General features: G+C 34.7%; 2 protein-coding genes and 1 non-coding gene across 3 annotated transcripts; 2 read left to right on the top strand and 1 right to left on the bottom strand.

Annotated features, from left to right (window-relative positions):
* Positions 1 to 3423: 3423 nt before the first annotated feature.
* On the top strand, positions 3424 to 3530 carry LOC131173742 (small nucleolar RNA R71). The gene has a single exon (XR_009144056.1). It is a non-coding gene; the product is annotated as a small nucleolar RNA R71 (small nucleolar RNA).
* A 12298-nt stretch (positions 3531 to 15828) lies between these two features.
* On the bottom strand, positions 15829 to 18831 carry LOC110645877 (receptor-like protein EIX1). Its single transcript, XM_021799143.2, has one exon. The coding sequence runs from the start codon at positions 18829 to 18831 to the stop codon at positions 15829 to 15831; it is 3003 nt and encodes a 1000-aa protein (XP_021654835.2).
* A 1163-nt stretch (positions 18832 to 19994) lies between these two features.
* LOC110645880 (LRR receptor-like serine/threonine-protein kinase ERECTA) lies at positions 19995 to 22732 on the top strand. Its single transcript, XM_058134173.1, has 4 exons — positions 19995 to 20721; positions 20862 to 20917; positions 21032 to 21517; positions 22271 to 22732. Exons 1-4 carry the CDS (start codon positions 19995 to 19997, stop codon positions 22730 to 22732), a joined length of 1731 nt encoding a protein of 576 aa, XP_057990156.1.
* Positions 22733 to 23898: the final 1166 nt, after the last annotated feature.

The raw sequence follows: 23898 nt of genomic DNA, 5'->3' as shown, positions 1-23898 counted from the left end.
CTTTTTTCTGAAGGATATACTTGATAGCTGTATGGTCTGTGTACACTATTACCTTAGACCCCACAAGATAGGACCTGAATTTATCTACTGTGAATACCACTGCCAAAAACTCTTTCTCTGTAGTAGAGTAATTTATTTGAGCATCATCTAAGGTCCTACTTGCATAATAAATTGCATACACCTTCTTATCTTTCCTTTGTCCCAAAACAGCCCCAATGGCATAGTCACTAGCATCACACATCAATTCAAAAGGTAATGACCAATCGAGTGGCTACATAATAGGAGCAGATATTAAAGCTTCTTTTATCCCGCAAAAAGCATTCATACAATCAGTATCAAAATGAAATTCCACATCTTTACTTAATAAATTGGTAAGAGGTTTAGAAATCTTAGAAAAATCCTTGATGAATCTCCTGTAAAATCCAGCATGCCCCAGGAAACTCCTCACTCCTTTCACAGATGTCGGGGGTGGCATTTTTTTAATAATTTCTACATTTGCTTTGTCCACCTCAATACCCTTGTTTGACACGAGATGTCCCAAAACAATTCCTTCTTGTACCATACAATGGCACTTTTCCTGATTCAAGACTAAATTAAACTCTTCACATCTCTGCAAAACTTTAAACAAGTTAGATAAGCATTCATCAAAAGATTTACCATACACAGAAAAATCATCCATGAACACTTCCATAATATCCTCAATGAAATCAAAAAATATGGACATCATACATCTCTGAAATGTAGCTGGGGCATTACATAATCCAAATGGCATCCTTTGATATGCAAAGGTACCATAGGGACAAGTGAAGGTGGTTTTATCCTGATCATCCGGGTGAATAGGGATCTGAAAGAACCCTGAATAGCCATCCAAATAGCAAAAAAAAGAATGATGAGCTGATCTCTCAAGCATCCGATCTATAAATGATAATGGAAAATGGTCATTTCTAGTTGCATTGTTCAGCTTCCTATAGTCTATCCATCCAGTTACAGTCCTAGTAGGTATTAGTTCATCATTTTCATTTTTCACTACTGTGATGTCCCCCTTTTTGATTACAACATGAACTGGACTTACCCAATTGCTATCAGAAACAGGGTAAATGATACCTGCATCAAGCAATTTCAAGAATTCTTTTTTCACAACCTCTTTTATATTTGGATTCAATCTCCTTTATGACTCTCTAAAGGCTTTATGATCATTTTCCAATAAAATTCTATGCATGCACACAGAAGGATGTATTCCTTTAATATCATCAATGGTATAACCAATTATCCTTCTATGCTTTCTAAGAACTCTTAATAATTTTTCAACTTCACAATTATTCAGTTTGGCACTAACAATCACAGGATATGTAGAATTTTGACCAAGAAAAGCATACCTGAGATTTGTTGGAAGAGGTTTTAACTCTACCTTTAGTGCTTCACTTTTTTCAAGCATTGGTGGTGAAGTTGTATCTTGCTTCAAATCTCCAATCTTCTCAATACTAGCCATAGGCAAAGGTGGATTTCCTTCCAAAATTTGAGCATATTCTGCAGCTTCTTCAATCTCATCTCCTTTTTTTATGTTGTGAACCAAACAAGCTTCTAAGGGATCTTTAGGATGTTGCTTTTTGAACACTTCCCTGACCACTTCATCTACCACATCAATTCTCAAGCATGAATCTGAATCATCTTTCTTTTTCATTGTTTGAAACAGATTAAATTCAACTTTTTCTTCCCCAACTTCTAATGTAAGCCTTCCATTCTTTACATCAATCATAGCTCCAGCAGTAGCAAGGAAAGGTCTACCAAGAATAATAGGAATGTGTACATCCTCCTCCATCTCCAATACTACAAAATCTACTGGTATGAAAAATTTTTCAACTTTCAGAGGAACATTCTCAATCACCCCAATTGGAAATTTAATAGACCTATCTGCTAACTGTAGTGAAATGGTGGTAGGCTTCATTTCTCCAATCTTCATTTTCTCATAGATAGACAATGGCATTAGACTAACACTGGCTCCAAGATCACATAAAGGTTTATCTATACTGATATCTCCAATGTGACATGGTATGGAAAAACTACCAGGATCTTTCAATTTGGGTGGAAGCTGATTTTGCAAAATAGCACTGCTTTCTTCTGTAAGAGCTACGGTCTCAAATTCTTCTAACTTCTCCTTGTTATACAAATTCTCCTTCAAAAATTTAGCATATGAAGGCATTTGTGCTGAGGCATCAGTGAAAGGAATAGTCACATGCAAAGACTTCAATACCTCCAAAAACTTCCCAAATTGTTTATCCAACTTTACTTTCTGAAACTTTTGTGGGAATGGTAAGGGTGGCATGTAGGCTTTAGGTGCTACATATTTAGGTTCTTCCTCTTTACTCCCTCTTTCTTTACTTCCTTTTTCTTCCACTGAACTCTCTTTCTCAGCTTCAATTCTAACCTCAACTTTAGTTTTTTCATCTCCTTCTTTCTTTTTCTCTTCTTCAATTTTCTCTTCAATTTTTTTATCTCCACTCTCCAATATTTTTCCACTTCTCAATGTAATAGCCCTGCAATGCTCCCTTGAATTTTTTAGTTAGTTAGGAAGCTTTCCAAATGCTTTGTTGTTTGAAGAGCTAGCTTGTTGAGCTATTTGATTCTCTAACATCTCGTTGTGTGTTGCCATTTGATCTACTTTAGATGCTAATTGAGAAATCATATCTTATTGACTTTGATGGCTCACAAGTAGAGTCTCAATCATAGCTTTCAATCTAGCTGTCTTGTCTGGTTGTGCTTATTATGGTAGAGGTTGTTGTGGTTGTGGTGGAGTAGGTGCATTTTGAGGTTTAGGAATTCCAGGAGGAGGACCTTTATTCTGCTGAAGATTCTGATGTTGTTGATACCCAAAAGGTTGCTGAAAAATTCTGATGTTGTTGATACCCAGAAGGTTGCTGAAAATTCTGGTGTTGTCCTTGTCTACCTCCCCAAGAGAAATTTGGGTGGTTTTTCTATGCTGGATCATAATTTGCAGAAAATGGGTTACCTCCTGGTCTTTGATTGTAGTTCACCACATAATCCACTTGCTCACTTGAAAAATCTTGACTAAGTGCAGAAAAATCAGCTGCACAATTGACATTTGCAGCTCCAACTTCTACTGAATTACTAGAACCTCCAAATGAAGAATCTAGTTTAATGCTTAGCTTGTCCATCTTCCTTGTCAAAGCATCAAACTTAGCATTAATCATATTCATGGCATCAAGCTCAAACATACCAGCTGGTTTCTTGATCTCGTTCCTCTCACAATTCCATTGGTAGTTGTTATAAGCAATTTTATCTAGAGAAGAAAAAGCTTCATCTTTAGATTTCTCCATAAGATCACTTCCAGAAGATGCATCAATTGTACTTCTAATAGCTAGTGAAACTCCATTATAAAAGTGTTGAACAAGCATCCACTTAGGAATCCCATGATGTGGACATCTCCTTTGCAAATCCTTGTACCTCTCCCATGCTTCATACAAGCTCTCATCATCTCTAGGTTTGAAAGAAGTCAGCTCATTTCTTAGCTTAGCTGTTTTGCTTGGTGGAAAATATTGAGCTTAAAATGCTTGAGAAAGTTCATCCCATGTTGTGATAGAACCCGATGGCAAAGAATGTAACCACTCTCTAGCTCGGTCCTTCAAAGAAAAAGGGAATAATCTGAGTCGAATTGCATCATTAGAAACTCCATTTATCTTCAACATATCACTGATCTCAAGAAAGTGTGCTAGATGAACATGTGGACTTTCACTTGGACTTCCCCCAAATTGTGATTGTTGTCCCATCTGACAGAGTGCAGGCTTCAGTTCAAAATTATTAGCTTCTACTCTTGGTCTTGTGATACTTGGCATGAAATCCCCAATGTTAGGATAGGCATGATCCTTCACAGAATGGTTGTTATTGTTGTTGGCCATTTCTTCTTGTAGCAGCTCTTGCTCTTGTGCTCTTTCTTGTTATTGTTGAACTTTAAATTTATCTTTTCTCCTTTTAGATTTTGCTCTTAAAGCTCTTGCAATCTTTTCTATTTATGGATCAAAGAATAAATTGATTTCTTCACTTTTTGTCCTTCTCATAAAATAAAGTACCTGAAAAACAAAATAAATAAATTCTCAAAGTAAAATGGTAAAAGAAATTAAAAATAAAATAAAATGCCCAAATTAACCAAATAAACAATCATTCAATATCAAACAAAAATCAAATCCCCGGCAACGGCGCCAAAAACTTGGTGCAAATTTTCGCAAGTATACGGGTCGTCTCAAGTAATAGAGTGATAAGTAAAGTATCATTCCCATGAGGATTTGCTATTTGAGTACCAAACTATGAGTGAAGCGATTATTTGGGCTAATGATTAATGAATAAATGGTAAATGTAAATAAGCAAAGTAAATTGATTAATCTAATTGGAATGGGTAAAGGGCAAGCAATTAAATTCTAAATCTAGATGCAATTGAACTAAATTAATAACGGGTAATTTAAATCAAAGTCTAATTGTGATGAAAATGATTCCAGAGTTGGGGGTTTATGCATAAATTAATTGGGATTTATCATGGGTATTCCAATTTTAAGGGAAAATAGAGTTTAAAGGTGATTGATTCTAAATTCCTTTGATATCTTTTTCAAGCAAACCAAAGTGTGTTTTAAAATAACCAAACCTACTTTGGTACAATATTTGTTTAATTTAAAACCTATTAAGTTTTGTAACCAATCATTAATTCCTCTTAAAACCCTAGTTTATTTGTAAATTTAGGTAATTTTAAGTTCCAATCCTTGATTATCTATCAATGACCTTCACCTTGCGGTCCTTCAATCAAAGATTAACACAATACCCAATGGGTACCAACATTAGGCAAGTAAATCAAGGACACAAGGAAGGAATCAAAACTCACATATATATAAAATATGGAAATAACCAGTCCATATCCACAAATTAATCTAAAACATATTTCTTAACTCTGAAATCTAAAGAGTTTACTCACTCATGTTGGTATTTATAAGAGAAATTGATGGAAAAGTAAAGAAAAACATGATAAGAGGACTAAAAATAGAAAAACCCAAGTAGAAGAACTCAAAACTCTGATTTCTGGAGCTTCTAGAGATGGTTGCAGCAGCTGCTCTTTCTCAGAAAATAATGGCGTCCTCCTCCTCTCTATATTTGTAATTTTTCTTTCCTTTAATTTCTTATTGTTTCTTCTTGCAGTAAAAACTAGAAAATGATGCTTTTATATGGTCCCAAAAAGTTGCCCTAAAAGTGAATAAGAGCCAAGGAGTAGATAGAAAATGAGGTGTAGAAATATCCAAGTCAGCAGAGTCATTCACATTTTGGGCAGTCTGTTTAGAGTACTACTTACGCTAAGCAGCTTCTTCAGCAAATTTCAGCCTGTGATTGCACTGCCTGCTTAAGATTAAGCAGACCCTCAGTAAATCTCGGCAGACTTGGAGTAAAATGAGCTTTTCCTTGACTTTCAGCTTGACTTGTGCTGCACCTTAAGCACTGCCGCTTATCCTAAGTAGGATCTTAAGCAGGATCTTAAGCAATTCTCGGCAGGTTTTGAAGTGAAAGCTTGAATATGTAAGATTTAAGCCGTGCTTGACTTTCAACTTGAACAGGCTTAAGGTTAAGCAATATGACATACCCTAAGCAACATCATAAGCAAAGTCTTAAGCAAATTTTGGCTAACTTACTCTTTCAAGGCTTGATTTCTTCAACTTTTCTCCATGCTTAAGGAACTCTAAATTTCTTCAAATCACTTTCTAATGCACTCATTGATCCTCAATTTGCCATAAAAACCCATCAAAAATAATAAAATTATAAAAATCAAATATAAAGTATCTAAAGTTAACAAATAAACTAAAATAAAGCTAAAAACATAAAATATACTAAAATATAAGGGCAAAATGGATGCAAAACTACCCTAAAATGCTTGTATGAGATGAGTGCAACAAAAATCAACCCATAAACTCACTCAAGTATTAGCTAAACTCAAATTTGAACAAAAACACTAATCTAAAACTCATTTCCCACTTGAAAGAGCTAGTGATTGCTTTCAATTGGCAAGCTCTTTCTTCTTTTCTTTTTAGTTATTAAGTTCAATAATTATTTCATCATTCCATGATAATTCTTATGGAAAAATAATAGGAGGAAGATAACTTTTATATGAACTTAGTGAATAAAGTTTTATTTTGGAATAATAGATTCCTAGGGTAAAAAAAAGAAAAATATTCCCACCTACTAGTGTGCTCTCTTTAAAAGGGTGAAATTGGAAGTAGGTGTATCTACGAAGAAGAATTGGATTCAAGTTTTTATATCTAAATGCTAGGTTGAGAATGAAGAAATTAATTATGATGTGGTTGATTTTAGGGACTATTGGTGTATATTAACTATATTTAAACTAGAAAGAATTTTGATGTAATAAGGGGAAGGAATTTTAGCATGAAATGCTAAAGGGGAAAAAAAAACATGTTGAATGGAGAAGGAGAAATAAATAGAGAAAATGTGAAATTTGTTATGTTATTTTGTGTAGGCCACAGATGAACATTCTAAATTCATTTGTGATGTATTGTAAATTGTTGAGAATTTGTTGAACTGTTGGAAATTGAGGAAACATTCGGTTTATTTTAGAATACTATTGGATTTCTTTTAGAATTTTTGAACATAAATCATGCATTTTGTATTCCACCATTTCAACGCAGGATATAAATTCCTCTATTGATGCAATTTTTTATTTTCTTTAACTTTAGGAGATGACTCAATTCCTGTAGTAGATATTAGGGGTGCTCCAGCGGTCTATGACTCAATCTGTCTTCGATACAGGTGAGTAGATAAATATATAACACTGTTATTTTATTAAATATAAAGTATTTATATTAGTTCTAAGTGTGAAACTAAGAACAAAGAATAGTAATTTTATGTTTTTTATGTTTTATTATTGAATAAAATGAGATTTACAATCACAGCTGAAGCCGAATACACTCAATATATGCATCAAATAGATAACACCTTGATGACGGATGAATTATATTCATCTCAGCTTATATTTATACTGTCTTTGGGACAACACTTGATATGCACATCGCCTTTAGAGCGTATATTAAGTGTTCGCCCTTTGTGGGTAGCTCTGCATATGTGTATGACCTGTATTTTTATTGCTCTTGGGCCAGTAGTGTCATCATTGAGCCCAAGATGCCAACATTACTCTCATACTGCCTGAGTTTATTATTATAGCGCCTAAGATGCTTGTATTATCTACAGGAAACATATTGTGAGTATATGAGGATATTGCAGAATTTATGATTTTAATATATTTATTTCAGCAACATTGTTAGGACATGAATTTTATTTTAGCTCAGCTACATGATTTAGATTAAATGATATTTATTCAGCAGACCTGTTCTAACGTAGTAGAATTGATACCATTAAGTACTAAAACATTATCTGTTTCCCTTTGTTATTTATTTATCCGCTTACTAATTAGTTGTACTCACTCTCTTAATTTATAATATTTCAGATTCTTTTTGCCGACTCCACCACTAGCTGCCTCTCTCTCAGTATTGTCCTCTCTTCCACTTCATTAGCTATAGAGTCTAGTGGAGGTCAGGCCAATATGTTTTCTTTAGATATTTATTTTATTTAATTTATTGTTCATATGTAAACACAACTAGAAGTTCTAACCTGTAAATATTTTTTTTTGATCCTCACAGAGAGGATATATGTATATTTAAATATGTTTGATGGGCACAGAGCCATATTTTATATATCAGATGTATTTTACCAGATTTCATGGTTTCTTTTAGCTATAAATTTAGGAGAAATTCTATCAGTTTTTCAATTTACATTAGTCTCTATTGGTTAGGGACAGGTGTGACTGTCCAAGGCCATTTATGATCATGTATATGTTCTATTGGTATTATTTTTTTAAAATGAAATAAATTAATATAGTAACACCCAAATTTTTAAATAATTATTTTATATGTAAATTATAATATTTTACTTTATTAAATATTATAGAAATTAAATTTGAATTTTTTGGATTTTTAAAATCAGGTTTGATTTTCTTAAGACAATAAATTTCATCTATTTTTAAAAATTAATTTAAAGGCCACGTGGCAATTTAAAAATATATTTGGACTCCACAAATTTTTTGAATTTTTTTTTAATTTTTTTCAAAATTTTTAGGTCTCGTTTTAGGTCCCAAGACAGAGTAAAAATTCAATTTTGAACACCCTGAATCAAACTGGCCGGATCGAACTAGATCGGATCGAACTGATCGAATCAAACTGGCTCTTCTTCTTTTTCTTCACCCTTCTCTGGTGTCCTCAACCACCTCCCCTTCCCTATTCATTTTTTCTCTCCTCTTTCCTCCCCACAGCCGGCCACCCCCTCCCTCTCCTCCCCAGCTCACCGGTGCACCACCAGTAACCATCCTCACCGTCGGTTGTCGCCCCAGGATTCTGGGGCAATTCTGGCCACCAATCAGACCGGGTCGAGTCCCAATCACCTTCTACAATTCGAGAACTTTCTAAAAACACCAAGAACATGTATTTTTGTAGAGCGGTTTGTCCGATTCAAGCTCGAAAAGTTTTAGCCCATTTCAACTTTTGGGCTAGATTTCTCCCAAAGCAAGAACCCACGGAGATTTCGAGAGTACCGCAGAGCTCTACTCAACGAGAGCTTTGCGATGATATAAATTTCAAAATTTTCTGACACCAAAAATCCAGTGGGTCCTATGGACTTCGTAGTATTTTTCTGAGCTTTAAACAAGCCTATTTAATTTCATAAAAATTATATTCTAACTCCTAGTATTATGGGCTTCATGTAGGTACCTTCATTTCGTGGAAATGTAACCAATGACCAGATCTACATTTTGGGGCTGGACAAGCGAGCTGCTGGAGCCATTTCTGAAACGGGTCAAAATTATAGTCCCCGCCATCATTTTTAGATGCCTCGGATGCATTTCAAGCATTAAAATTGGCGTAAGTAAATCCAAACTTCTTGTTGTTCATTTTTGCCTAATACTGAATTTAGAATAAAATCCATAAAATATTCGTGGGTGACTAGAAAATTATAATTTTTTTTGCAATAGCCTTATAACATTTTTAAGGACCGCAGGGCAAAATTTTAGAAGTTTTAGAGCTCGTTTGAATTTTTTTTTGCAGAATGTCAATTTTAGGGACTATAATTAAATTTTTTTGAGTATATGAGTTTTGACTAGTCTGGAGGGCCCAGGAGGGGCCAAATGATGTTGTTGAGATGTGAATTTGAGACTTGTGACTTTAGAAATGTAATTTGAGCTATCTTGCAGGTTGGATAGGTCCTAGGTACAGGGAAAACTCTACTGAATTTCTGGCATAAATTAAGGTGTTTTTTAACTCTTTAAATTCTTATTTTGAGTTAGTGCTGATAAATTTATAATGTAATTATTTAGGTGATCAGGGTCAGCTATCCTTCTCCACTCAGCCGCCACAGTGACTTCTGGTGTACTATGAGTAGATATTGATTTTATTTAGAATTTCAATATTATTATACATACAAGGCATGCTCATGCATTCACTTATAATTATATGTATATAGCTATTATAGGCACGCTTTGTGTTGCATTATTATTTGATGAAATTGATGTGGGTGTCGCCTTAGAGTAATTTGGAGCTGTGTGCGTGTGTCGGCATGCATGATGTATGGTACTAGATATGGGTAGGACGGGTAGATTGGCTTGAGCTAGTCTCGCTTGAAGCCTGATCCTTTTTGTGATAAGTTGGGTGAGTATGGCTTTGAGTTGATCTCGCTGACTCTCGTATTTGGATTATTACGAGAAAGTCTGGCTTGAGTAGATCTCGCTGGTAGCGGTTGGAATTAAGAGAGCTGTGTAGGGAATAAACTCCTATATATATATATATATATATATATATATATATATATATATTATTGATATGATACACGAATGTGTAAGTGCTCCAAATTATTCATTTTGTGAATATTGTTTGAACTTGGTTAAATGTGTTGATATATGCTACATTTCATCCTTAGGGATGCATTAGCCTTAGATAGTTATAGAAATTGTATTTAAAATTAATATCTTACTCTATGAGTCAAACGTTCACTCCTGTTCACCCTTTTTTTTAAGATATAGGAGAATTCGTTTTGTAATTAACCTGCTTCCTTCCTCATAGGTCAATTAGCAGCAAATATCAGTATTATATAGTATTGATTACAAATCTAAAACTCCGCACGTGTTAGAAGTATTTTAATTAGTTTGGGACCGTAATAGTTTATTTATTTTTGAAATTGTAAACCTAATTTTTTTACATGTATGGATATATGGAATGGGTATTTATCTTAGATGAGGGAGCTGAGCTCCCATTTAATTAAATTGCTATGTTGAGTATTATGAGGGTGAGCTGAGCTCCCCAAATGGATATATTTTGTGATTATAGGTCGGGTGAGTTAAGAACTCCCCATTAGATAGTCCAAGTTATGGCCGGACTCTATTGAATTAGTTTCTTGAATTAGGACTTAGAGTATGGACTTTATGATTGGGCTAAAACAGTTAGGCTTACTATGAACTTTGGGAGGCTCATGCAGATCCAAGTCCTTGTGCCAGTTCGACCTTTAATTTGGGTTGTGACAAAGTTAATATCAGAGCTTAGGCTCCAGATTCATGGGAAGTATATGTCTAAGGATTAAGAAGAGTCTCGTTAGGGGTTCACATGCAGAGTATAGGATCCATATTTGTCCTTGCATTGTCATCCTTGCATCTAGTTTCTGCTTTATATACTTGTATGTAATTATGAGTTTGTAGAGATGCTTAGTGCATTGTTTTGGATTTTGTGAGCTATTGCTGCTAAATTTCAGAAAAATGCATTGAGGTAGTAGAGCTACCATGATGCCAAAGCGGGAAGGGCAGGATGAAGTATCAGCACAAGATAAGGGCGCCTGCCCTAAGCAGATAGGGAAGGAGACCTAGAACTGCTTAAGTGAAAGAGCAGCAGCCACAAGTACAGAAACAATCCTTTATAGCCCAAGGTCCTATGGATCCAATGGCAGCCACTCTAGCTGGTCTACAGAGGACCATTGATATGATGGCGCTGTATATGGTCTGCCCTCCACAACAGCAATAGCCCCCAATGCAGAGAGGGGAACCTTATAAGCAAATAATAAATTTCAAGAAGTTGGTGATTGGCATATATGATACTATAAATGATACATATTAGTTTCTAGACGCTTGCAAATAGGCAAGAATGAAGCTGTAGTTGATTGACAGGAGACTAATAGAGTGTGTATAGCATGTGATGGGACTTGTGCCCAGACAGTGGATGACGTATTATATGCTCCCTTATATTGAGAGGTTATCCTAGGTATAGTTTGTGGAACTATTCATAAATAAGTTCATGTCAGAGAGTTTCAGAGATCAGAAACAGTGGGATTTTGAGGCTTTAGGACAAAATAGTAGATCAGTGGATAAATATGCCTCTAAGTTTTTGGAGTTGAGTAGGTATGCCCCTACTACAGTAGCCACAGAAAGCATGAAAGTGAAAAGATTCCTGAAGGGGCTAGATAGAAAGTATGCAAACTTGACTATGTTGTTAGATCAGCCATTTGATGTGGTAGTTGATCGGGCTCGACAGATTGAAATTAGTTATTATTAAGGTGAAGTGTTCAGAGATTCACTAAATGACTTAGGGATGTTGGAATCTCACTCGACAAAACTATGAGATTAGAACAAGTCCCCAAAATTGAAGGAATTGTTCCCGTTAAAATTTTCCTTTAAAGATCAATGATTTTAGCATGGTTCATATGTTCAATAAAACTTGGGACTCCACCGGTCAGCTGGTTATCGGAAAGATAGAGGATTCATAAATTTATCATCATTTCACCAATATTTTCTAGGATAGGACTGGAGAATTAGTTATTGGAAAGATAAAGTATGCCTATGCTGCTCTCTGAAAGAGGAATGGATCCTTGAAAGAGGTTGGAGCTTAAATCAACACTAGTTGCTTTAGAAGAAATACTTTAAGGATTTGGTAAATGACCCTTCAAGTGATTGAAAGAAAGATTCATTGATTTTAAATTGCTTGATATGTCTTAGAACCACTTTGGAATTGAACCTGAAAAATTATTGTTTGAGAAATCTAGAGACTCCATCTCTTTCTGAGATTTAAGCCAAGCAGGAAAAAAAGGACCTAGATTGCATGAACCCATACCCAAAGACCTGATCTTAAATGGAGGGACCCAAGTGGAACTAACATTTGAGATGAATGAGTTTTCTGACAAAACCAAGACCTTCAATTTACTTAGCCTCAAAAAATGTGCCTGTGTGATAACACCAGTTAGTTGATTAGTAAAAACATCAAGTTGAGCCAATGCAGAGAACAGTCCTAAGCTATTTGGGAGACTGCCATTTAGCTTATTGGACGCAAGAATGAGTACAGATAAATGCTTCAAATTTCCCAAAAAATTGCGAATGGAACCTTGAAGCAAGTTATTACCCAAATTGAGTTCAGCAAGATTTTCAAGATAGCCCATCCAATTTGGTAACTTCCCAGTTAAACAGGTTGTTATAGGAAATGGCAGCCTACAAACTTGGCAAATGACTCTTAGAAGGGTAGTTTTCTATTCCTTGGAGAAATTCTTGTAAACCTCTAGTCATGTTATTATTTCACAAATCTATATATTGCAAGTTGCGAAGCTTACCAATAAAGCTTGGAATCCCAACCTCAACAGTAATCTTGGATAAATCAAGATAAATGAGAGAAATCATATTTCCAAGGGAATTAGGAAGTCTTCCATGTAACTTCTAGCCTGACAAATTAAGATCTTCGATCTTTTTCCAGCTCCTCCTAAATAGTTGTGTGTAGCTCGCTTTGAGATTTTGATACCATAAACTTCCAGTTACTATAAATCTGGAAGTTCACTGAAACCAAGTGGAATCCCTCCAAATTAAACAAGCTACTTGCACTAACATCCAAAGAAATAAGGCAACTAATATTCACAATCCAACTTGGTAACTTTGTATTGAAGTTGTTACCTATGATCTGCAAGACAACAAGTGAAGTAAAATTAACAAAAGGAAGTGAATAGATAAAATTAGATAAACCATAGGAAGATAAACGCAACTCTACCAAAGATGGAAGCTTATTTAATGGCTCAATTCATCCTACTCCAAAATTTGAAAGGTCTACATGATTCGTTACTATTAGAATTATGACTCAAAAGCCTAGTGGGATTTGGAGAGAGACCTTTTTCTATATAGAGTAGTATTCTTATTTTAGTATTATTCCTAAATTGAGTGGGACTCCTAATCAAATTAGGATTGAGGAAATTAACATTGCAAATAGGAGAAAGGTAGAAAGTTTATTTGGCTTTGTCCAAGAAGAGTAGCTTCGCTCATAGGGAGTAACTTTGCCCATGAAGAGGGCTTTGCCAATTGTTGAAGATTTAGCTCTACCCATTGATGAGGGGTACTTGTCTATTGTAGTGGAGAGCGACTTCAACCTAAAGTGGAGAAAGGATATAGAATTCAAGAGTAAGGGATTCTTGTCCATTGATGAGATGGCTCTTGCCTATGTAGTTGAAGATACCTTTGTGGTGTAGCAAATATAATAGTAAACATATTGGGTTATGTTTAGAGGAGACTGAGAGGACTAACTAATATAATTACTATAAGCAGTTTGTAATGGGATCTCTTGAGTGTAACTAGATTTATGGGTAGTATAATTTGAACTTATAATGATGATTTATTATTGTTGATTGTGGAAGATGACATGCTTGTGGATGTAACTCTATATTGAGAGGGTGAACCATATAAATATTGATAGCCTTTTTGTTTACTCTATTTATTTGCAATTTACACGCTTTCACATTGCTCAACAAATTGGTGAGTTTATGGATAGTATAGTTTAAGTTTATAATGATGAGTTTATGGACAAGAAATCTGGAATTCTACCATTAAATGAGTTAAAACTCAAGTCCAGATGTCTTAAGGACTTAGAGTTTTATGAGTGAAGGTCTAATCTCCCCTTTTAGACCCGCAAATCCATGCTAGTCGTAGAGAACAATTGTAACAACAGCTCCAGTATTATGGTGACAAGCTACGCCCTGCCACTTGCAGCAATTGCTGCCCTGCCCTCTGGAGAGCTGGTATTCAGGATATTCAAGACCATTTGTGAAGTCAAGAAGAGTTTCTCTATCTGTGGGATTGCAGTTTACAAATAGGGCATATGCACCCCAAACATATCCTCCAGTTATCAAACAAAGGAACAGTAGAATCCAAAAAAGCGGAAAGGTCTCCATAGACCAAAGAAGGAAGGCTTTGTTCAGTGGCAGGGAGTTGGGGTTGGTGTTTAAGAAAATTTTCAGGGAAACTGATAAAAGAAAACTCATCCTTCGAGGTGTTTAAATAGAAAATTGGAAACAAACTTCATAATTTTTAATTGTACAAATGATTTCTTCACTCCCTTATTGATAAAAAGCGGCGTGCTATCAGGAGCGGATCGATGTTGATTTTGGACGAATTATTGAGTGTATTGTGCACTAAAAGATAATGTATCCATCATTTATAAATAAAAAATTAACTGTTTTTTAAATTTAATTTTGTGAAACTCACCTATCTGTGAATGATGGCGCATATATATATTGAGAGTATTTAATAATTTATCTTAATTTTTTAAAAAAATTAAATATGTTAAGTTGGGCTCCCTTAAAAAAATTGCAATTTTAATGATTTATATTTATTTAAATTATTAAAATATTAATTTTAGTGATTAATTTTATTAATTTGTCTTTAAAATTTTAAAAATTTTGAAAATAATAATTTTTATAAAATTAAAATTAATTTACCATTAATTATGAAAATAGATTAAATATTGATATTTATTTTACTCTATAGAGTCAAAAGTTTTATTTTCTATTTATTATAATAATTCTAAATTATTATTTTTATTATAAAATTGACATTTCAATGTAAAGTAAGTAATTAATTTTTAAATATTTTGATAATTAATGCTTTTAATCATGAAACCAATATTAATTAATTTATATGATTTTTGTGAGTCTCCATTTAAAAGTATCGTGTTCTAAGGTTTGATAATGGATGGAATTAACTATTTATTTCATAAAATAATTATTATACGTTTAATGCAGTCCATAATTGTCGTACTCATTCCATAATTGTTCCTTTGATTGCGGTTCTAAGAAGATGAGTGATTTGGACTATATATGGTTATTTTTATCTATGTAGTAATTTAATTTAATTAATTAATTTTTTAGAGAGAATATGTTTAATAGAATAATTTCTTAAATGTATTACGACATTTTCAAGAGTTAAGACTTCATTTGTATTTTGAATATATGTATTTTAAGACTGTTAAAATGATTAATCACTTTAATATAAATAATCAAAGAAATATTCTTAAATATTAATTATTTATAAATAAAATAAACATTAAATTTGTCATCATATATACCAACTATATTTTCTTCCATACTTATTAAACTTAAAAAAAAAAAAAGTAAACTTTTTAAAAAATTTTAATTAAATTAAAAAAAAACATGTTACCTATAAAAAAAATAACTCAAGGCCAATTTATTTACATTCCTTCCCAAGACAAACTCCCTTAGTAGATTTCTTGCAGGTATAATGCTGGAACAAGAAATTCTATGTTCATTTTCACATTAATTTATCAGAAGAGAACATGCAGGTAAGCTGAAATAACAAAAGGTTTATTCTCAAACTTCCCTTTCTCCAAGTTCAAGCAAGTTTTACATTCGACACTTGCTGAATAACTTCACTAGATTGTACAAGAAATTTAAGACTTACAAAAGAAAAAAAAAAAAACGTCAGCGTGTGCTCCGATTTCTTCTTCTCATAGCTGCTTTCATTTTCTCACTTGACAATCTATAAGCAGTTCCATCCACAAATGCAAAGTATACTCCACCCCAAGACCTTTTCATTGCAAAAACTAAATAAGGAATCAATAAACCTACTGCAAATCCCATCCCAACGCTCATGTAAAACCATTTATCAATGAAGCCATTGCCATTGTCAGCCTGATCAGCTTTTCCCCCACCATCTGGATAATTGTCACCTCCATTGTTTGAATCGTTAGGACACTTCACCGCAAGAGGATCTCCGCATAGACCAGGGTTCCCAGCGAAAGAGGATGCATTAAAAGTTGACATCTGATTTGCAGAAGGTATCATACCTGACAAGTCATTGTTTGACACATTCAAATTCGCTAGAAATGTCAATGAAGATATACTTTGTGGAATAGGACCTGAAAGCATATTGCCTGAGAGATCAAGAGATAATAGCTGACGCATTTCTGAAATGCTCTTAGGAATCTGGCCACTTATGTGGTTTCTTGACAGGTTCAATGTCTCCAAACCAACTAATTTTGTTATTTCTTCAGGTAGCGCTCCATAGAAATGGTTTCCGGAAAGATCAATGCTGGTTAGAAGGAAAAGAGTTTTGGTGTACTGCAGTTCAAGGCCATTCATGACCACACGAATGTTTTCTTGGTAATAGTGATTCTCATCAATAGTTCCATAACGCAAATAATCTCCAACCGTTTGCTCTTGACCCATGGCCTTAAGATCGCCGAAGGAAGCAGGAATGGAACCATTGAACTTGTTTTCTGCCAGGTCCAAAATTTGCAAGGAACTCAAATTTGAAAGCGCCAAGGGAAGTTTTCCATAAAAGTTATTACACCTCAAGCTTAGTATCCTGAGATGCGGAAACGCTTCTACAAACCAACTTCCTAAATTCCCTGTTAACATATTGTTTCCAAAATCTAAAGTTTCCAACTTTGACAAATTCTGAAGAGATGATGGGATTTCTCCTGAGAATTGGTTATTGCTCAGGTGAAGTGTTTGAAGCCCAGTTAGCTGACCCATAGATTTTGGAATCCCACCAGACAAATTGTTATTTTGAAGGTCTAGAACAGTGAGGGAAGAACAATTTCCTATGCTTGAGGGAATGCTTCCTGCCAAGTTATTGTATGAGAGATCAAAGACATCGAGTACTGACATCTGTCCTATTGAGGTTGGGATTGCACCGGACAACTTGTTACCAGAAAGTGAAAGAAATGTTAACGATGACATGGCTTGACCAATATTTTCCGGTATACTACCAGAAAACTGGTTATTAGAAAGATCTAGTAACAAGACATTTAGAAGAGGAATGGGTCCTTTGAATTGGTTGGAGCTCATATCAACCCCTGCATAAGGAGTTATATTGAATGAATTTGGTGTATGACCCTCTAAACTATTGAAAGAAACATTCAAACGGGCTAGAATGCTAGTCATGTCCCAGAACCAATTTGGGATAGAATCTGAAATACCAGCCCCTGAGAAATCTAAAACTTTGACCTGTTTTTGAGATCTAAGCCAAGAGGGGAAGGATGGACCTAGATGGCATGAACCCATATGCAAGACAATGACTTGGAAAGGAGGGACCCAATTGGAGCTGACATTTAAAATGAATGAATTTGCTGATAAAATAATTTCCACCAGTTTCCTCAACCTATGAAAATGTGCTTCTGAAATAATACCTGTCAATTTATTGAGAGAAACATCAAGGGAAGACAACTCAGAGAGCAGCCCAATGCTATCAGGCAGAGTACCATTTAGCTTATTTGATGAAAGCGTGAGGGTAGCTAAACGCTGTAAATTTCCAATAGAATCAGGGATGGAACCTTGAAGCAAGTTATTGTTCAACCGAAGTTCAACAAGATTCTTGAGCTGGCCAATTGAATCTGGTAAACTTCCTGTCAGTTTATTCAATGACAAGTCAATATACTGCAAGTTAGAAAGATTACCAATGGAGCTTGGAATACCACCCTCAATATTATTGTTGTGTAAATCAAAATAAATGAGAGATGTCATATTTCCAAGATGAGCAGGAAGTCTACCATGTAGTACATTGATACTTAAGTCGAGAACTCGTATCTTTTTCCAGCTTCTTGTAAACAGTTGGAAGGAGCTGGCTGAGAGTTTCATATTATAACTAAGCTTCAAGGACTGCAAATTTGGCAATTCGCCAAAACCAAGCGGAATCCTTCCAGTCAAGCCGCCATTTTCGATGTCAACAGATATGAGGCTGCTAATGTTCACAAACCAAGTCGGCAACTTGGCCTGGAAGAAGCTGCCTTGAAGGTTTAACACTTTAAGAGAAGTAAAATTAACGGAAGGAAGAGAATAGATGAAACTGGATAAACCACAAAATTCTAAGTGCAACTCAGATAAAAGTGGAAGCTTGTTTAATGGCTCAATCCATTCTCGTCCTACCTTTGAAAGGTCTACATAATTCATTGCCAAATATTTCAGCGATAGAAGACAACTCACCCATTCAAGATTATCAACATTTAAACTAACTGAAGAGACATCAAGAAGCTGCAAGCTAGAGATGTTTCCAAGATTTGGAGGAATTGCCCCACTAAACCCAGCAAATGACAGGTTTAGATATTGCAAGTTCACCAAAGAGAACAAGAAATGAGGAATTTTACCTCTGAATTCGTTCCCACTTAAATCCAGATGTTTCAAGGACTTAAGTTTTGCCAGTGAAGGTCTTATCTCCCCACCTAATGGCTGAAGACCTGATGAATTTGGGAGATCAACTGCGAGAATAGCACCAGTTGTATTGTCACAAGCTATTCCTGACCATTTACAGCAATTGGTTCCATGCCATGAGGAGAGCCGGTTCCAAGAATCATTAAGACCCCTTTTAAGGTCAAGAAGAGCCTTCCTATCAGCTGCATTGCAGTGCGCCAAATGAGCTACTCCACCACAAAATAATTCTCCAGATAAGAGACAGATAATCCAAAGAAATGGAAAGGTTTCCATAGATCAAAACTCAATGCCTGTTTAGTAGCAGAGAATTTAGACTAATTTTCAAGAAAGTTTGTTATGAAAAGTGCAAAGGATAAGTTTCAGTCTCATGATATTTAAAGGGAAAACTGGAACCAATTTAAGCAATTTTTAATTCTGTATAGCTGACTACAAACAGTTTTATGGTTTCTGAACATTGGAATTTGAGGATTAATATGTGGTGAAGGATATAGCGTGTTCTTCACTTTCAACTTTAATGACGGGAATTTGAATCTTAACTCTTACAGTCATTTTGATGGAAGATATGACGTGCTTTTCTTCCGTTTCCCATTGATAAAAGTGAAGTATTTTCAGGTTTGAACCCCACCAATTAGCAACACTTTTCTATCCCGTATAATTATTTTGTCTTCTTCTTTTATCCTTCAATGTATTATTACCCTTTTTATGCAATAATTAATTAATGGATTCGATGTAAATGTAAAAAATTTAAAACACATCCCACCTAATGTAGTGGATGTCGAAAGATAAATTTTAACTATAATTTTTTCACTTATTTAATTAAGGTTATCTTAACTAGTTTCTATTTTGCAAATGCTTTTGTCAAAGTTACGTGAATACAATGGTTTTGGAAAGTAAGCAATCGTCTGTTAAGGTTTGCTACTGTAGCGTTGGAAGATGAAGTAGCCTGGCAACAGATCGGTTTCGATTTGTGATTAGAAATGAATTTAAATTGGATTAATTCATTTTTCAGTTTCCTAGTAATTTGATTTTTCGTGCTTTCAATTCATTTTCACATCAATTTTAATGGTGGTTCTATTTCCAATTTTAAATCCATTTAAGGGGTTTGATTCTAATAATTTTTCAAAATCAAACAAGACTGAGCTGAACAATTTCATTTTATATTCAATGAGGGAAGAATCACAGTCTGACTCTCTTCAATTTTGAACTGATTTCAGCTAATAAATTGTTAATTAGTTTTAATCTCATGCAATGTTTGATACTAATATTTAAAATAAAAAAATTTATATTTAATTTTAACATAAGTTATTGGTGAACTGTAAATATTAAATAACATCATTTTACTTATTAAGAGTTTTTAGAGTTGGTTTGAAATAACATTCTACAAATTATATATATATATATTATCATTTTGAGAATTATCACCAAATGTTGGCAAAATGAATCTCCACAATCCACATCCACCAAATGCTGGCAAAATGGATCTCCACAATCCACATCCACCAAATGTTGGCAAAATGGATCTCCAAAACCCACTTCCTTCTGATTCTTCTGCCAGTGACAGGTATGGATTCTGGAACCTGAGTGGGGAGCTTAGGCCTTCATTAACAGCACTCAAGTCTTTGAGATATCTAGACTTGAGTTTCAACACCTTTAGTGGCATCCCCATTCCCAGTTTCTTTGACTCTTGGCAGAACTTGCAATATCTAAACCTATCAAATGCTGGGTTTAGTGGAGTATTGCAGTATCTTGATGTCACTGATTATGACTTACATGTTTTAAGTGCTGAAAATCTTGATTGGGCGACTGGTCTTGTCTCCCTGAAATATTTGGCAATGAGTGGAGTTAACTTATCAGTTATAAGATCAAACTGGGTTGGGCAATTGAACAAGCTTCCCCATTTAACTGAGTTGCACTTATGTTCTTGTCTCTTAACTGGATCCATTTCATCTCCTATCTCTGTTAATTTTACTTCACTTGCAGTCGTAGACCTCAGTTTTAACAGATTCAACTCAAGGTTCCCAGCCTGGCTTGCGAACATCAGTAGCCTGGTTTCCATTGATGTGAGCTTTAGCGGCTTGAATGTTGGGAGATTTCCACACGTTTTTAGTGAATTACCCAATTTGCGATTCCTGAAACTTGTGAATACTTTCAACAAAGCACATTGTTCTAAAATATTTACTAGAATGTGGAAGAAGATAGAAGTTCTTGATTTATCGTTCAATCGTTTATATGGAAAACTCCCTGCCTCCCTTTGAAACATGACATCTCTTACTTATCTCAGTCTTTTTTGGAATGACATCCAGGGAAGGATTCCAAGTTCAATTGGCAAACTTTGCAACCTGAAATATCTTTCCTTGAGGTTTAATAACCTTACTGGAAAGATACCTGAATTCCTTGAAGGAACAGTAAACTGCACTTCTGAAAAGTCTTAGTGCTGAGTTCAAACCAGTTGGTTGGTCAATTGCCAAATTAGCTCAGTAGCCTTAAAAATCTTGCTGTTCTTGATTTGGAGTACAACTCACTTCGCCCAATCCTTCCTTTAGGCAATTTGAAAAAACTAGTTGTACTCTGGCTTTCTGAAAATGAACTAAATGGTACCCTCCCTGATAGTTTACAGCACTTTTCTGAGCTGTATCTACTGGATGTTTCAAACAATCACTTGACAGGAATAATTTCTGAAGCACATTTTTCAGAGCTAAGCAAATTGAAAACCTTGGATTTGTCTGGAAACTCTTTCATTTTCAATGTCACTTCCTTTTGGATTCCTCCATTTCAGCTGGAGTCTCTTTACATTAGTTCTTGCTTTCCAAACTGTTCATTTCCTGTGTGGCTTAAATCTCAAAGCGACATCATTTATCTACATTTCTCAAACGCCAGTACTTCAGGAATTGTGCCCGATTGTTTTTGGACTATGTCTGCTAATCTGAAGGACTTAAATGCTTCTTCAACCAATTACAAGGTAGATTACCAAATCCATTAAAATTATCTGCCGATGTTTTAGATTTGAGCTCCAACCTCTCTGAAGGGCACATTCCTCTTCCTAGTGCACCCCTATGGTTGCTAGATCTTTCAAATAATCAATTTTCTGGTCCTATCCCGAATAGATTGGGTGAAATCTTAACAACTAGATTCTTATCTCTTTCAGGGAATCAAATGACAGGTGTGATTCCAATCTCTCTAGGGGATATGATGTCAGCTCAAGTAATTGATTTTTCAAGAAACTGTTAACAGGAAGCATTCCATCCAATTTAGGAAATTGTTCTTCTCTACAGGTTCTAGATCTTCAACAAAACAACTTGTCCCGCTAGATTCCAGGATCTTTGAGTCAGCTAAATATGCTTCAAACACTTCACCTCAGCAACAACAAATTCTCAAGTGAAATGCCATCATTTCTCCATAATTGGTCGAGTTTGGAAACTCTGGACCTTGGCTGGAAATATCCCACCTTGGACCGGCAACGTTTTCCCGAATCTTAGAATACTTAGCTTGAGGTCAAATACCTTATCTGGTGAAACTCCCCCGGAGCTTTCAAATTTAAGTTCGCTGCAAATTCTGGACCTGGCAGAAAATGAGTTAAAAGGCACTATTCCAGAAAGCTTTATCAATCTTATACTAATGGCACAAGTTCAGCGGGTAAATCATTACCTATTTTATGGAATGAGCGCTAGGCATTATTATGAAGAAAGCTTCAATGCGAAGTTAAAAAAACCAGTTTCAAACATTTACCAAGACTCTGTCCATTCTGACTGGCGTAGACCTTTCTCGAAACAATTTAGACGGAAAGATTCCTGAAGAACTGATGAAACTTGCAGGTCTAATGGTTTTGAACTTGTCAGGGAACCATTTCACTGGTCAAATTCCTGAAAGCGTCTCAAAATTGAAACAGTTGTTGTCTCTTGATCTCTCAAGCAGTAAGCTTTCATGTCCAATTCCTCCCAGCATATCTTCATTGTCTTTTTTGGGGTACCTGAACTTATCCAACAATAATTTACCTGGCAAAATCCCTTACAAAGGGCAGATAACAACTTTTGATCCACCATCTTTTACTGGAAATCCTGCTCTATGTGGAGCTCCACTTGATGTCAACTGTACAGCACCAACTCGGATAACAAAACGAGGAGACCTAATAAGAATGACAGTAACAATGGCTTCATTGACAAGTGGTTTTACTTGAGCATTGGAATGGGACTTGCAGCAGGTATTTTAGTACCTTTTCTTGTTTTGGCAATCAGAGGATCTTGGAGCCATGCCTACTTCTTGCTTGTGGACAAAACCGTTGAAAAGGTATTATATTTGGCAATAAAAGCTGCTACGCATTGCAGGAACCATCGCCATTTAAGGGTTTAGTTTCTTTAAATTACAATTCTGCTGCATGTAAAAAACCAATAAATTGATCCATACAACAAGTAGAAATCCTTCACTTCATTTATGAAATTAATTGGGGTTATTCAATAGTTTCACTCATGTTAATTTGGAAATTTGCGGAATGAATCAATTTCAGAATGGTGTTATGCATTTACAGGGGTATTGCTTTCTCCAAAACAAGAATACAAATATTGTTGTTAGGAATCCAAGAAAACTGAACTAGTCCATTGAAAAATCATCAAAATGCATTCATTTAGAACTTTCCTTCTCAAAGGCTAAACATTAGAATTTACGGTAGAAGCAAGATTATACATCAGCTGAGTTCATGTTGAAGTTGATGAGTTTTGGTGAATATTAGGTGGAAATACATGTGTATAAGAAATGAACAAAGTCACACCTAAGCACCGTGCAAGTATGGCATTTGTTAATTTGAAAAAGGTTTTCCCTATTAAAAGGAAAGTGAATTTTAGAAAAGTTTAAGGGAGTTGAATGAGAGTTGAGAGAAAATTAATGAAGAAGAAAAAAAAAATCTTTGTTATGTGTTTGTGTTGTTTTTGTCTAGTAATGAAATTTGCGTTCTGTTCATCTTCAATCTTTCTTTTTTATTATATCATTGAGAAATAAAATATTAATAATGTTCTTAATTAATTATAATTAACTATAACGATGTTCATCATAGGCACTCACTTCATCAATCATTTTTATTTAAAAAAAAAATTCAAACCATTATAAAATAATTTAATTTAATTTTAATATGACCTAAGGATTGAATATTCTAGTCACTAGTGTTTGATTTATTATTTTTATTATTATTATTATTATTATTATTATTATTTTTATAGATACACATAATGATTTATTCTCTTTCTTCTTGAGGAGTGACATAAAGTCATAAACCTTCTCGAGTCTGAGACTTTGTGAGGCATGCTCTGTGTGGAGCTTGATTTGATTTTTGAGATTGATTAATATTTTCCC

This window comes from Hevea brasiliensis, chromosome 14 (assembly GCF_030052815.1).
Source record: "Hevea brasiliensis isolate MT/VB/25A 57/8 chromosome 14, ASM3005281v1, whole genome shotgun sequence".
Taxonomy (NCBI): domain Eukaryota; kingdom Viridiplantae; phylum Streptophyta; class Magnoliopsida; order Malpighiales; family Euphorbiaceae; genus Hevea; species Hevea brasiliensis.
This window is presented reverse-complemented; position numbering and strand designations above follow the sequence as displayed.